The sequence below is a fragment of the Coregonus clupeaformis genome, chromosome 6 (assembly GCF_020615455.1).
Source record: "Coregonus clupeaformis isolate EN_2021a chromosome 6, ASM2061545v1, whole genome shotgun sequence".
In the NCBI taxonomy this organism is placed as follows: Eukaryota; Metazoa; Chordata; class Actinopteri; order Salmoniformes; family Salmonidae; genus Coregonus; species Coregonus clupeaformis.
In genome coordinates, this window is record NC_059197.1 from 9,849,335 (window position 1) to 9,861,605 (window position 12,271).

The following is a 12,271-nucleotide window of genomic DNA, read 5'->3' on the forward strand; positions in this document are numbered from 1 at the left end:
CTGAATCCAATTGAGCACATCTGGGACATCATGTCTCGCTCCATCCACCAACGCCATGTTGCACCACAGACTGTCCAGGAGTTGGCGGATGCTTTAGTCCAGGTCTGGGAGGAGATCCCTCAGGAGACCATCCGCCACCTCATCAGGAGCATGCCCAGGCGTTGTAGGGAGGTCATACAGGCACGTGGAGGCCACACACACTACTGAGCCTCATTTTGACTTGTTTTAAGGACATTACATCAAAGTTGGATCAGCCTGTAGTGTGGATTTCCACTTTAATTTTGAGGGTGACTCCAAATCCAGACCTCCATGGGTTGATACATTTGATTTCCATTGATAATTTGTGTGATTTTGTTGTCAGCACATTCAACTATGTAAAGAAAAAAGTATTTAATAGGATTATTTCATTCATTCAGATCTAGGATGTGTTATTTTAGTGTTCCCTTAATTTTTTTGAGCAGTGTATAAATGGAAAAACCAAAGCCTGATATTTATGCCTCTAACTTTCTCACTCATCATTATTCACGATTCATTCAGGATGATCCGTAATCATGGTAACATCCACATTAATGTAGAAGTGTTTAGAAACATTATATTCTTATTTACAATAAAAGTGACTCAAAAATGACAATACATTATTTAGCATTCATTTCTATTGGGAACAAAATAATCTGAAACACAACGAAAACAAACAGCAAATGCATCCAACAAATAGTGTCACAAGCTCAATGTAGTCATTGCGTGCTATTATTTTGGGATCAAATACTTAACCTTTTACTACACATAAGTGAATTTGTCCCATTACTTTTGGTCCCCTAAAATGGGGGGACTATGTACAAAGAGTGCTGTAATTTCTAAACGGTTCCCCTGAGTGGCGCAGCGGTCTAAGGCACTGCATCTCAGTGCTTGAGGTTACAGACCCCCTGGTTCGATTCCAGGCTGTATCACAACCGGCCGTGATTCGGAGTCCCATAGGGCGGTGCACAATTGGCCCAGCGTCGTCCGGGTTTGGCCGGTGTAGGCCGTCATTGTAAATAAGAATTTGTTCTTAACTGACTTGCCTAGTTAAATAAAGGTAAAAATATGGATGAAAATACTATCAAGCTGACAGTCTGCACTTTAACCTCAGTCATTGTATCATTTCAAGTGCTGGAGTACAGAGTCAAAACAACAACAAAAATGTCACTGTCCAAATACTTTTGAAGCTCACTGTATTTAGCATACCCCACCCTAACATCTATATATTCATCACTGAAAAAAATACTGTTGAGTTTGATATCATTTGAAAGTTTACAAACAGGGTTGTCAGTATGAAAAATGTATGCACTCACTAACTGTAAGTCGCTCTGGATAAGAGCGTCTGCTAAATAACTAACTTGTAATTGTAATTGTCAAACGGTTGTATAATTTCTTAAATTAGAAATATAAAATGTAATTTATTAACCTTTGACATCAATTATCTAAACGCGTAAATTACAATTATTTTCATTTTCCTGGTAAAAATTAGTGCACTATATAGGGAGCCATTTGGGACGCATCTGAGGAAAGGACGCATCCCTGGACATGAAACCGAATACATGTATAGTATTAAAGAGAATCATTGACTTGAGCAATGTCAGTTCTGAGGATAGGACGCATCCCTGGACATGAAACCGAATACATGTATAGTATTACAGAGAATCATTGACTTGAGCAATGTCAGTTCTGAGGATAGCCAGTGAGCTTAAAGGCATTATGCATTCCACGTTTTCTCCCACAATCAGTTTTAGTTTTTGCCCTAATGTAAAGGACGTCACGGTCAAGCCGCTTGCTTAGAGTACCGACTTCCCCCTAATCGGCTCATACCGAGACTAGAACAGGACCTATGTGACGCCCTCCTGAAGCGTTCAAACCCATTGCAAAGGGCCTTCTTCAATGGTGCAAGGGTCGACACTTCAGGCTGAGGAGTGAGTTTCACAGATCCCCATCTGCTACATTCACACCCCAAACTCACTCCACAGCGACTCAAGTAGTTGAGCGGAGTGTAGATCCGAGTCTAGCGGCACCATTGTAAAGGACGTTATGCTGCTTGCTTAGCGAGTAACCCTGATTCAGCTCATACCGAGACTCGGACTCAGGACCTCAGCCTCGCAAACACACATGACCGCCCTCCTAAAGCGTTCCAACCCATCGCGCTATAAAAAAATGAGGAGTGAATTTCACAGATCCCCAGCTACACTAGCACTAACACACTTGATTCAACTAATCAACTCAACATCAAGCCTTTATTTGAATCAGGTGTGTTAGTGCTAGTGTAAAAGTATTGCCCCAACTTGGGCTCGACCCAGGGACCTTCTGCACACATCGATAACTGCCTTCCCACAAAGCATCGTTACCTGTCGCTCCTCAAAAGCCATGGCCCTTGCAGAGCAAGAGAAAAAACTACTTCAAGGTCTCAGAGCGAGTGACTTCACCAATTGAAACGCTACTAGCACACACCACTAACTAGCTAGCCATTTCACACTGGTTACACTATTTTTATTTAACTAGGCAAGTCAGTTAAGAACAAAAATATGCACCTCTTTGGGTTACCATGACCAGGATTGGGAAACACTAAGTTAGATAAAACGAAAGAAATATAGAAAACGCACAATGGTGTGTAACATTTAATTTAACGGAAACATTGCTGTTCTGAACGACCAGTTGAAGAATGTTGTGATTATGGTCGGCCAGAGGGTGATTGTGTCCCTACGGAGTGCTGCATGAGTTTTGTGATTTCAAATGGTCACACCTATATTGATCAGGCCACACCCACCAAACGGGTGTAAATATACCTCAGACTGTTGAACTACTGTGTGCACCGATGTAGTCATTTAATGAACTGAACGCACCCCTGGTGTTCAATGCTGTTGTTTCTTTGACAGGTCTTTACAATAGGGACCTGTATGTGATGTACCTGTATGTGAAAGGCAGTGATGGACAGAGGTGTTCCGGTTATAGGAGAAGGCTATTCCAAAGAAGTCGACAAGTCAGCTACTCAGGTCAGACACTCGCTAGTCCAATAACCAGGTCAGACACTAGTCCACTACTCTGGTGATGAATTGTTTAGTCCACGGAGTACCTGAGACACTCCACTGTCCACTACCCAGGACAGCCACTAGTCCAGACAAGTATCAGAGCATATCTCTGACACTGAGTCCAAATGGTTAAACTACTGTTCCTTTCCTTTCAGTTATGGAGAGAACAGAGGATGTAACTCCATGGTTTTACCTGAGGCTCAAGAGAACCCAGAGAGCATTAATCTTCACTAGTTATGTTTATCAATGTAAGGACGTATACAATGCAAAGTATTTTTAATCACATTAATATCTTGTGTTTCAGGGCTACATTAAACGGATGCATCACTCGTGAATTACATCAATATTATAAACTATCAATAGTACAAATAGAACAACTTGGGGTGCAACAATGAAAACTACCTTGAATGGAAGTCTATATAAAGATTGCCATTTGTTTTCGTAATAAAGCATTCTTACATGCTACTGATTTGGGTCATTTTGGTAAAATCTTGCATGTGATGTAGACTAGGTTTAGCTACCTCACTCAACCCTTTTGAGCTGCGCCAAACTGAGCCAAGCCAATACTTCGCTAGCCTTGACCGCGATTCAATCCGACCGCGCTTGTAGAGAATACAGCTTTTAAAAAGGCAATTGCATTTAAGGTAATGTCGGCTCAGTTAGTGCGGTTTTGGATTGAATCCCGACACTTGAAACTGTACTGCAAAGGACAATGTGAAAGGAAAATATCCAAGCCACCACGATATTTTGCATCATTCCACTCTGAACTGTGGTATACTAAACTACATAACTGTAATGTATGTCGTTCCCTGGCTTGCCATAGGATGGCACTACCAGTATTATGTAGTGTAGTCTATTAAATGTCTGACAGACAGTAAATGTTGTTCTGTACCTGCATCCCTGGCCTCTGTGTATCAGGAGATTGAGTACATTGGTAGAATAAACATTTGATTAGGACCAGTAAATCAATCACAAGGAGGAGATTCATAAAAATTATTTATTAATGGGGTAAACAAAAACATACACTGACAAATTATTTTAAGAAATGTCCATTTTAAAAGTAAACCTTAAAACATTTTTTTACAAAAATAATGTAGCTAGGTGAGATATCAATCTCTATACCAGTAACAGTAGTGGGTCTAGACATGTTGCACTGCATTGACAGGCTTATGCAACCGCCCTGGTTCAATGACTACAGAAATGTTTCAAGTTTTCCGAGAGTTATTCATGTTCGAACCGCTGACATTCAGCAAGCAGCAACATACCTACAGTGCAACGTTTCACAGTATCATCTAGGATGTGTGTCTGTTCATTTGGCCCAAAAATTACATTGGTTTAGTTCAACCGGACAAAATATTAACACCAAATCACATACACAGCATTAAAATTATAGCACTTGCCTTAAGCGTTCTTAATAACAGCACATGGCTCCTTAGAACATGACCCATTATTCACAGGTGGTCCATAGAAAGGGATACCAACACATCACAGAACATTGCTGCAAGGTTGGTTCCTCTTATATATTGCGGAACATTTGAAGACAAATACAGGCAGAATTTGCATATGAGACCCATTCCACCACTAATGGTCAATGGTTAGTCTAAAGGGCTGATGGAAGGGGGGGGGGGGGGTATCCTATAAGTTCCTCTGTGGCTAAAAACAGAAAAGCAAAATCTAGAGGGGGAAAACTGAAATGACGCGACTCCTTAGCGGACATTTTTCATAGTTATTGGTGGTCCATTGACAGCAGCATTGGAACAGAGGATAGAAGTCTAGGGAATAGGGTGCCATTTGGGACACAGCCAGATATACCCTGGCCCTGGGTCCCTGGATACTGCTTATTAGGTGCTATTCATTTGCAAAACACAGTAACTCTTAAAACACTGTAAGAATGTGAACAGTACCTTCAACATCTCTCAACATTTTTTTCTATATATATTTGAAGCGCAAGATGAATAAATCATGATACAAAATAAAATAAAACTTGTTAAAACCAAGTCATACCTTCCAAACCTGGACCTTCTCGGCCACCACGCACCAGTTGGCGTGGTCAGAGCAGGAGTAAAGGACGTGGAGCTCCTCGACGTGGCTCTCGATCAGCTCCGCCAGCTCGCCCTCCCGGAACACGTGGTAATAGCGCAGACACGAGGCGGCCGCCGGCTCCCCTTCACTGTCCTGGGGGCACTGACTGCTGTTCTGTCCCTGTTTGAGGTCTCCTGGTGGGCCTGCATCCCTCTCCCCTGGCTGCCCTGGTCCCTCTGTGTGCTCCATCTGGTAGGAGGAGACCAGGTCAGGCAGGGCCACAGAGCCACACTCCTGGACCAAGGCGGTAGAGACACTGGTCATCTCTGTGGAGGGGGAGTGGTTGTCGTTGCTGCACACCCCATGATCTCTCTGGCTCTTGACTAAGTCTGTGGCCGAGTCAAAGACGTCTTCCTCCGAGCTGTTCCTAGATAAGCCAGAAAAGAGGCTGGAAACCTGCTTGATGAGGCCCGCTCCCCTGCCTCTGCGGCCGACCTTGCCTCCCTCCCCAAGCCGGGAGGAGAAGGTGCTGATGAGCTCCCTGGAGGTGGACCTGGAGATGGTCAGGCTGCCAAAGTCAAAGACCGAGTCCAGGGAGCGCGAGAAGAACCACAGCCTCTGGCTCTGCTGGGGACTACAGGCAATCTCCTCTTCGTCCAGCATGAACGATGTGCTTTTCACCTTCCTGTGCTCGTCTTTGTTGTCGCTGTAGAGGCATTCTTGGATAGATAAGAATAGAATAGTACTTGGTTAGTCCAAACACACACACGTGCGCATGCACACACATTCACACACACATTATTTTAGTGCCTTGCTCAAGGGCACAACAGCAGGAGATTGTATCTGGGATCAACAACATAAAACAGCAGCCTTCCAGATATTGCCAGCTTATCTCTTATATTGCCCTGCCTGGTATTTGAACCAGCAACCTTCTGGCACCTCCCTAACCCCTAAACAGCTACCTACCGCTTACACTCTGTGCTGCGCCCCTCCTCCGGGGTGTGGGCCTCTCCCTGTCCAGGGTGGGGGACGGGGGGTTGGGGTTCCAGGGCACGAAGATGTCCTGCTTCTGAAACTTCCGCCGTGTCTGCTCCATGGCCCACACGTAGATCATGATGCGCCCGCCCACACGCAGGGTCCTTGCCATTTCCTTTATTGCTCGAATACGACGCTCTTTGGTGGACAGATGATGGATGACTAGTAGGAGAAAAAAAACAGGACAGTGGTGGGCGTTGGAGCTTCTTGTACAAAATTGTGTCACATGTTCAACAGATCTTTCTGAATGGCCAGTTCAGAATAGGCCGGGGGGGGTGGTTGAGATAGTGAAGAGGGACAAGAGGGTTGCTAAAGGGCATAAGGCTACAAGGTTGGGTTCAATTCGAATTGAGGTAATCAACTCAGGAAGTCAACTGAAATTCCAGTTCAATAATAGCATAAGGGGCATCTATTTATTTATTTCAAAAGTTGATGGTCAATTTTAAATTCAAAATGGACTTCATGAGTTGACTTCTTTCAATTTGATTTGACCCCAACCCTGATGGGCTGGATTTAAACCCACGCCAACACCGCTCTACCTGTGCTCTGAAGGCAGCGGCAGTAACTGTTCGACCACCTGAGGCCACTGAAGGGCCAGTGTTTGTGTTTATTAATACTGTCCTAGGGCAAATGAGCACCCGAATCCTGCCTACTCACGCGTTGGTAATTAGACACCACTTTACCTTGCAATAAAACCACTGATTATTTCCCAACATACTCTTGTTACCTTGGTGACCCGGCTGCCTAGGCAACTAGGGCGGCTGTGCCAGGAAGTGCTTATCTCATGTCACCTGTATTGGGTATATGTTGTGAAATTGTTAGATATTACTGCACTGTCGGAGCTAGAAGCACATGCATTTCGCTACACCCGCAATAACATCTGCTAAACACGTTTATGTGACCAATCAAATTTGATTTGACCCGCTTGGTTTTCATCATTTCATTCATGTCACTCAACCACTTTGATTTGAAGTGAAGCACTGAACATGAACAGCTGCATGATACCCAAGCAGAGGCAGTTGCCAGTATGTTAAATGAGCAATCTGGGATTCAAACAACTAAATGGCACCAGACATTTCTTTGGGTAAAACAGCAGTGGGATGGGACTGGAGAAATGTAACCACTCAAATTCAGACAGAGCTATGGTTGCAAGGACTGACCAAAAATTAGATCAAAATGATTTTCAACCATGTTGTGAAGCTGTACAGTGTTTGTTTACAAATTACAACATTTACAAACAATGGAGTAAACCAGCTTATAAATATAAATGGGTGATGGGGTAAGACAGTTGAACTAAACTCATGAGGCATGCACATGTTATATTCATCAATAATCAATGGCTATATATCATTACATTTAAAAGTCCAAAAATGTATGTACCAATCCCACATTGCCCCCTTAATTGAAGAGAGATGGATAAATGTGTTGCATGTGAGCCTCATGCCAAAGAAAACGGTCTAATATAAATTGGATATACAAAGCTTTTTTAATTGAATTGAATCAAGTGCCCCGTCAGTCTAACACTTGGTCCCAATTCACTCCCTACACAGTGCTAGACTTGGGCCAGAGCTGTCTGGAGCGCTGTACCTACACTTCTACATTTGGGGGAAACGCTCATCAGCTCTTCTATAAAAGAAAGTAGCCTATCACACACCGAGGCAAAAAAGGTTGCTCAAACGGAATGAAGGCGGGATCTGCATTGAATAGCAAATGGCAAGTGGGCATTAATTTCCTGATTCCGTTTTGTTCAAGTTTATTTGCCCCTAGTCGGTGAATCTGCGTGACAATAGGCTGTCCGAGATTGTGCAGATTGAAAATGCGCCAGCCTGAATGAGCATGATGCTCTGTTCCAAATTGTCAAATTAGGGTTCGTAAAGTCATGGAAATTAGTTTCATAATTTTTGAAAATGTAATTCATGAACGCACACTATCACTATCTACATATCAGTCATTATCGTAATGACCCTTCAGTGCATGTATGTGTGTGCCAGGAACATAATTACAAATAATTTGTAGAAGAATCCCAAACAGATATATTTGACAAAAGCATGATCATTTCAAACCTTGCTTACATACAATCACGTGTCTCTCTATTATGCGTGGGATTACTTGGGAACATATTTCTTAAATTGAAATAACTGGTGTTTTTACAGTCTTTTATGTCCAACAATGTAAAACATATATTTTCTAGTTTTTTTGCTCCGAAAACTTGGGCCGCCAGTTGGGGAATCCTGGCCTAAATAAATCTGCACAGTTGGAATGCTGGGATTCCCCTCTATTAAACAGTATCCATGTAATTGCAACAATGTCAAAAAATATATTCTAAGAATAGCCTAATTGAAAAATATCTTTAAGTGCATAGATCTACCCCGAAACATGAATATTTGAGCCTCATACTGTAGGCTATGTAAACATGTCTAGTTAGATAAGGTAGGCTACTTCAAAGCAAGTTATCTATTTGATCCCTGATTCATTGAATGAGTTAATCATTTTATAAAAGACAAAAGTATTGTTGTAATGTTGCAATATTTTATATCAAGGGTGGCAACCATCCTCCAGGATAGCTACTGGGTGTGCAGGCTTTTGTTCAAGCCCTGGTCTAACCACATTGTAGCCTAAACATCAGCTGCTCAACAGGACCTTGATAAGCAGACTTGGGTGTTTCAAGGCTGGATCAAAAGCAAAGCCAGCACACCCAGGAGCTCTCCAGATGGCGTGTTGACCACATGTTGAACACATGTGACTAACAGTGCAGTTATACTTTGTGGGGGGTTAAGTGCCTTGATCTAGGGCACAATGGCAGGAGATGGTAGGCCTACATGGGATCAGACACAGCAACCTTCCAGTGTCAAATCAAATCAAATGTTATTTGCCACATGCGCCGAATACAATAGGTGTAGACCTTACAGTGAAATGCTTACTTACAAGCCCTTAACCAACAATGCAGTTAAGAAAAATAAGTGTTAAGTAAAAAAATAGATACAGTGAGGGGAAAAAGTATTTGATCCCCTGCTGATTTTGTACGTTTGCCCACTGACAAAGAAATTATCAGTCTATAATTTTAATGGTAGGTTTATTTGAACAGTGAGAGACAGAATAACAACAAAAAAATCCAGAAAAACGCATGTCAAAAATGTTATAAATTGATTTGCATTTTAATGAGGGAAATAAGTATTTGACCCCCTATTAATCAGAAAGATTTCTGGCTCCCAGGTGTCTTGTATACAGGTAATGAGCTGAGATTAGGAGCACACTCTTAAAGGGAGTGCTCCTAATCTCAGCTTGTTACCTGTATAAAAGACACCTGTCCACAGAAGCAATCAATCAATCAGATTCCAAACTCTCCACCATGGCCAAGACCAAAGAGCTCTCCAAGGATGTCAGGGACAAGATTGTAGACCTACACAAGGCTGGAATGGGCTACAAGACCATCGCCAAGCAGCTTGGTGAGAAGGTGACAACAGTTGGTGCGATTATTCGCAAATGGAAGAAACACAAAATATCTGTCAATCTTCCTCGGCCTGGGGCTCCATGCAAGATCTTACCTCGTGGAGTTGCAATGATCATGAGAACGGTGAGGAATCAGCCCAGAACTACACGGGAGGATCTTGTCAATGATCTCAAGGCAGCTGGGACCATAGTCACCAAGAAAACAATTGGTAACACACTACGCCGTGAAGGACTGAAATCCTGCAGCGCCCGCAAGGTCCACCTGCTCAAGAAAGCACATATACAGGCCCGTCTGAAGTTTGCCAATGAACATCTGAATGATTCAGAGGAGAACTGGGTGAAAGTGTTGTGGTCAGATGAGACCAAACTCGAGCTCTTTGGCATCAACTCAACTCGCCGTGTTTGGAGGAGGAGGAATGCTGCCTATGACCCCAAGAACACCATCCCAACCGTCAAACATGGAGGTGGAAACATTATGCTTTGGGGGTGTTTTTCTGCTAAGGGGACAGGAAAACTTCACCACATCAAAGGGACGATGGACGGGGCCATGTACCGTCAAATCTTGGGTGAGAACCTCCTTCCCTCAGCCAGGGCATTGAAAATGGGTTGTGGATGGGTATTCCAGCATGACAATGACCCAAAAAACACGGCCAAGGCAACAAAGGAGTGGCTCAAGAAGAAGCACATTAAGGTCCTGGAGTGGCCTAGCCAGTCTCCAGACCTTAATCCCATAGAAAATCTGTGGAGGGAGCTGAAGGTTCGAGTTGCCAAACGTCAGGCTCGAAACCTTAATGACTTGGAGAAGATCTGCAAAGAGGAGTGGGACAAAATCCCTCCTGAGGTGTGTGCAAACCTGGTGGCCAACTACAAGAAACGTCTGACCTCTGTGATTGCCAACAAGGGTTTTGCCACCAAGTACTAAGTCATGTTTTGCAGAGGGGTCAAATACTTATTTCCCTCATTAAAATTCAAATCAATTTATAACATTTTTGACATGCGTCTCTCACTGTTCAAATAAACCTACCATTAAAATTATAGACTGATCATGTCTTTGTCAGTGGGTTAAACGTACAAAATCAGCAGGGGATCAAATACTTTTTTCCCTCACTGTAAGTAAAAAATATAAACAACAAATAATTAAAGAGCAGCAGTAAAATAAAATAACAGTAGGAAGGCTATATACAGGTACAGAGTCAATGTGCGGGGGCACCAGTTAGTTGAGGTAATATGTACATGTGGGTAGAGTTAAAGTGACTAGGCATAGATAATAAACTGAGTAGCAGCAGCGTAAAAGAGGGGGTGGGGTGGGGGGTACAATGCAAATAGTCCGGGTAGCCATGATTAGCTGTTCAGGAGTCTTCTGGCTTGGGGGTAGAAGCTGTTAAGAAGCCTTTTGGACCTAGACTTGGCGCTCCAGTACCGCTTGCCGTGTGGTAGCAGAGAGAACAGTCTATGACTAGGGTGGCTGGAATCTGACAATATTAGGGCTTTCCTCTGACACCGCCTGGTATAGAGGTCCTGGATGGCAGGTAGCTTGGCCCCAGTGATGTACTGGGCCGTACGTACTACCCTCTGTAGTGCCTTGCGGTCAGAGGCAGAGCAGTTGCCATACCAGGCGGTGATGCAACCAGTCAGGATGCTCTCGATGGTGCAGCTGTAGAACTTTTTGAGGATCTGAGGACCCATGCAAAATCTTTTCAGTCTCCTGAGCAGGAATAGGCCTTGTCGTGCCTTCTTCACGGCTGTCTTGGTGTGTTTGAACCATGATAGTTTGTTGGTGATGTGGACACCAAGGAACTTGAAGCTCTCAACCTGTTCCACTACAACCCCGTCGATGCGATTGGGGGCGTGCTCAGTTGTCTTTTTTTTCCTGTAGTCCACAATCATCTCCTTTGTCTTGATCACGTTCAGGGAAAGGTTGTTATCCTGGTACAACACGGCCAGGTCTCTGACCTCTTCCCTATAGGCTGTTTCATCTTTGTCTGTGATCAGGACTACCACTGTTGTGTTGTCGGCAAGCTTAATGATGGTGTTGGAGTCATGCCTGGCCATGCAGTCATGGGTGAACAGGGAGTACAGGAAGGGACTGAGTACACACCCGTGTTGAGGATTAGCGTGGCAGATGTGTTGTTACCTAACCTTCCTGACGGGGCCGCCCGTCAGGAAGTCCAGGATCCAGTTGCAGAGGGAGGTGTTTAGTCCCAGGGTCCTTAGCTTAGTGATGAGCTTTGAGGGCACTATGGTGTTGAACGCTGAGCTGTAGTCCATGAATAGCATTCTCACATAGGTGTTCCTCTTGTCCAGGTGGGAAAGGGCAGTGTGGAGTGCAATAGAGATTGCATCATCTGTGGATCTGTTGGGGCGGTATGCAAATTGGAGTGGGTCTAGGGTTTCTGGGATAATGGTGTTGATGTGAGCCATGACCAGCCTTTCAAAGCAATAATGCTTACTTTTTCATGTAGGCTATAATAATAGTCATGAACGTTTGGTTTAAAGTCATGGAGAAGTCATGGAAAATGTGTATAAACCCTTAACAGTGAAAAATCAGATGTCTCTATAGCATAATGTCATTTGAGAATTTCAGTGAACATACAGTATTCTAATGGACCGACTTCGAAAAAGACAGCTCCTGCACTTCTTTCATCCCAAGTCAAGCACTGCTTATACCTATCCAGACCCTTCCGATATGCAAAAATCATAGGGTTAGG

General features: G+C 43.6%; 1 protein-coding gene across 4 annotated transcripts in view; it reads right to left on the reverse strand.

Annotated features, from left to right (window-relative positions):
* Positions 1–4,035: 4,035 nt before the first annotated feature.
* LOC121567289 (probable tRNA methyltransferase 9B) overlaps positions 4,036–12,271 on the reverse strand; it is a 36,591-nt gene continuing 28,355 nt past the window's right edge. For all 4 annotated transcript variants that reach the window (XM_041877207.2, XM_041877209.2, XM_041877206.2 and 1 more), the window contains 2 exons: positions 6,045–6,275; positions 4,036–5,797 (listed from right to left, as the gene is read on the reverse strand). In XM_041877207.2, coding sequence (XP_041733141.2) covers positions 5,055–5,797; positions 6,045–6,275 — 974 coding nt within the window. In that variant the 3' untranslated portion in view covers positions 4,036–5,054. The remainder of the gene's footprint in view (positions 5,798–6,044; positions 6,276–12,271) is intronic.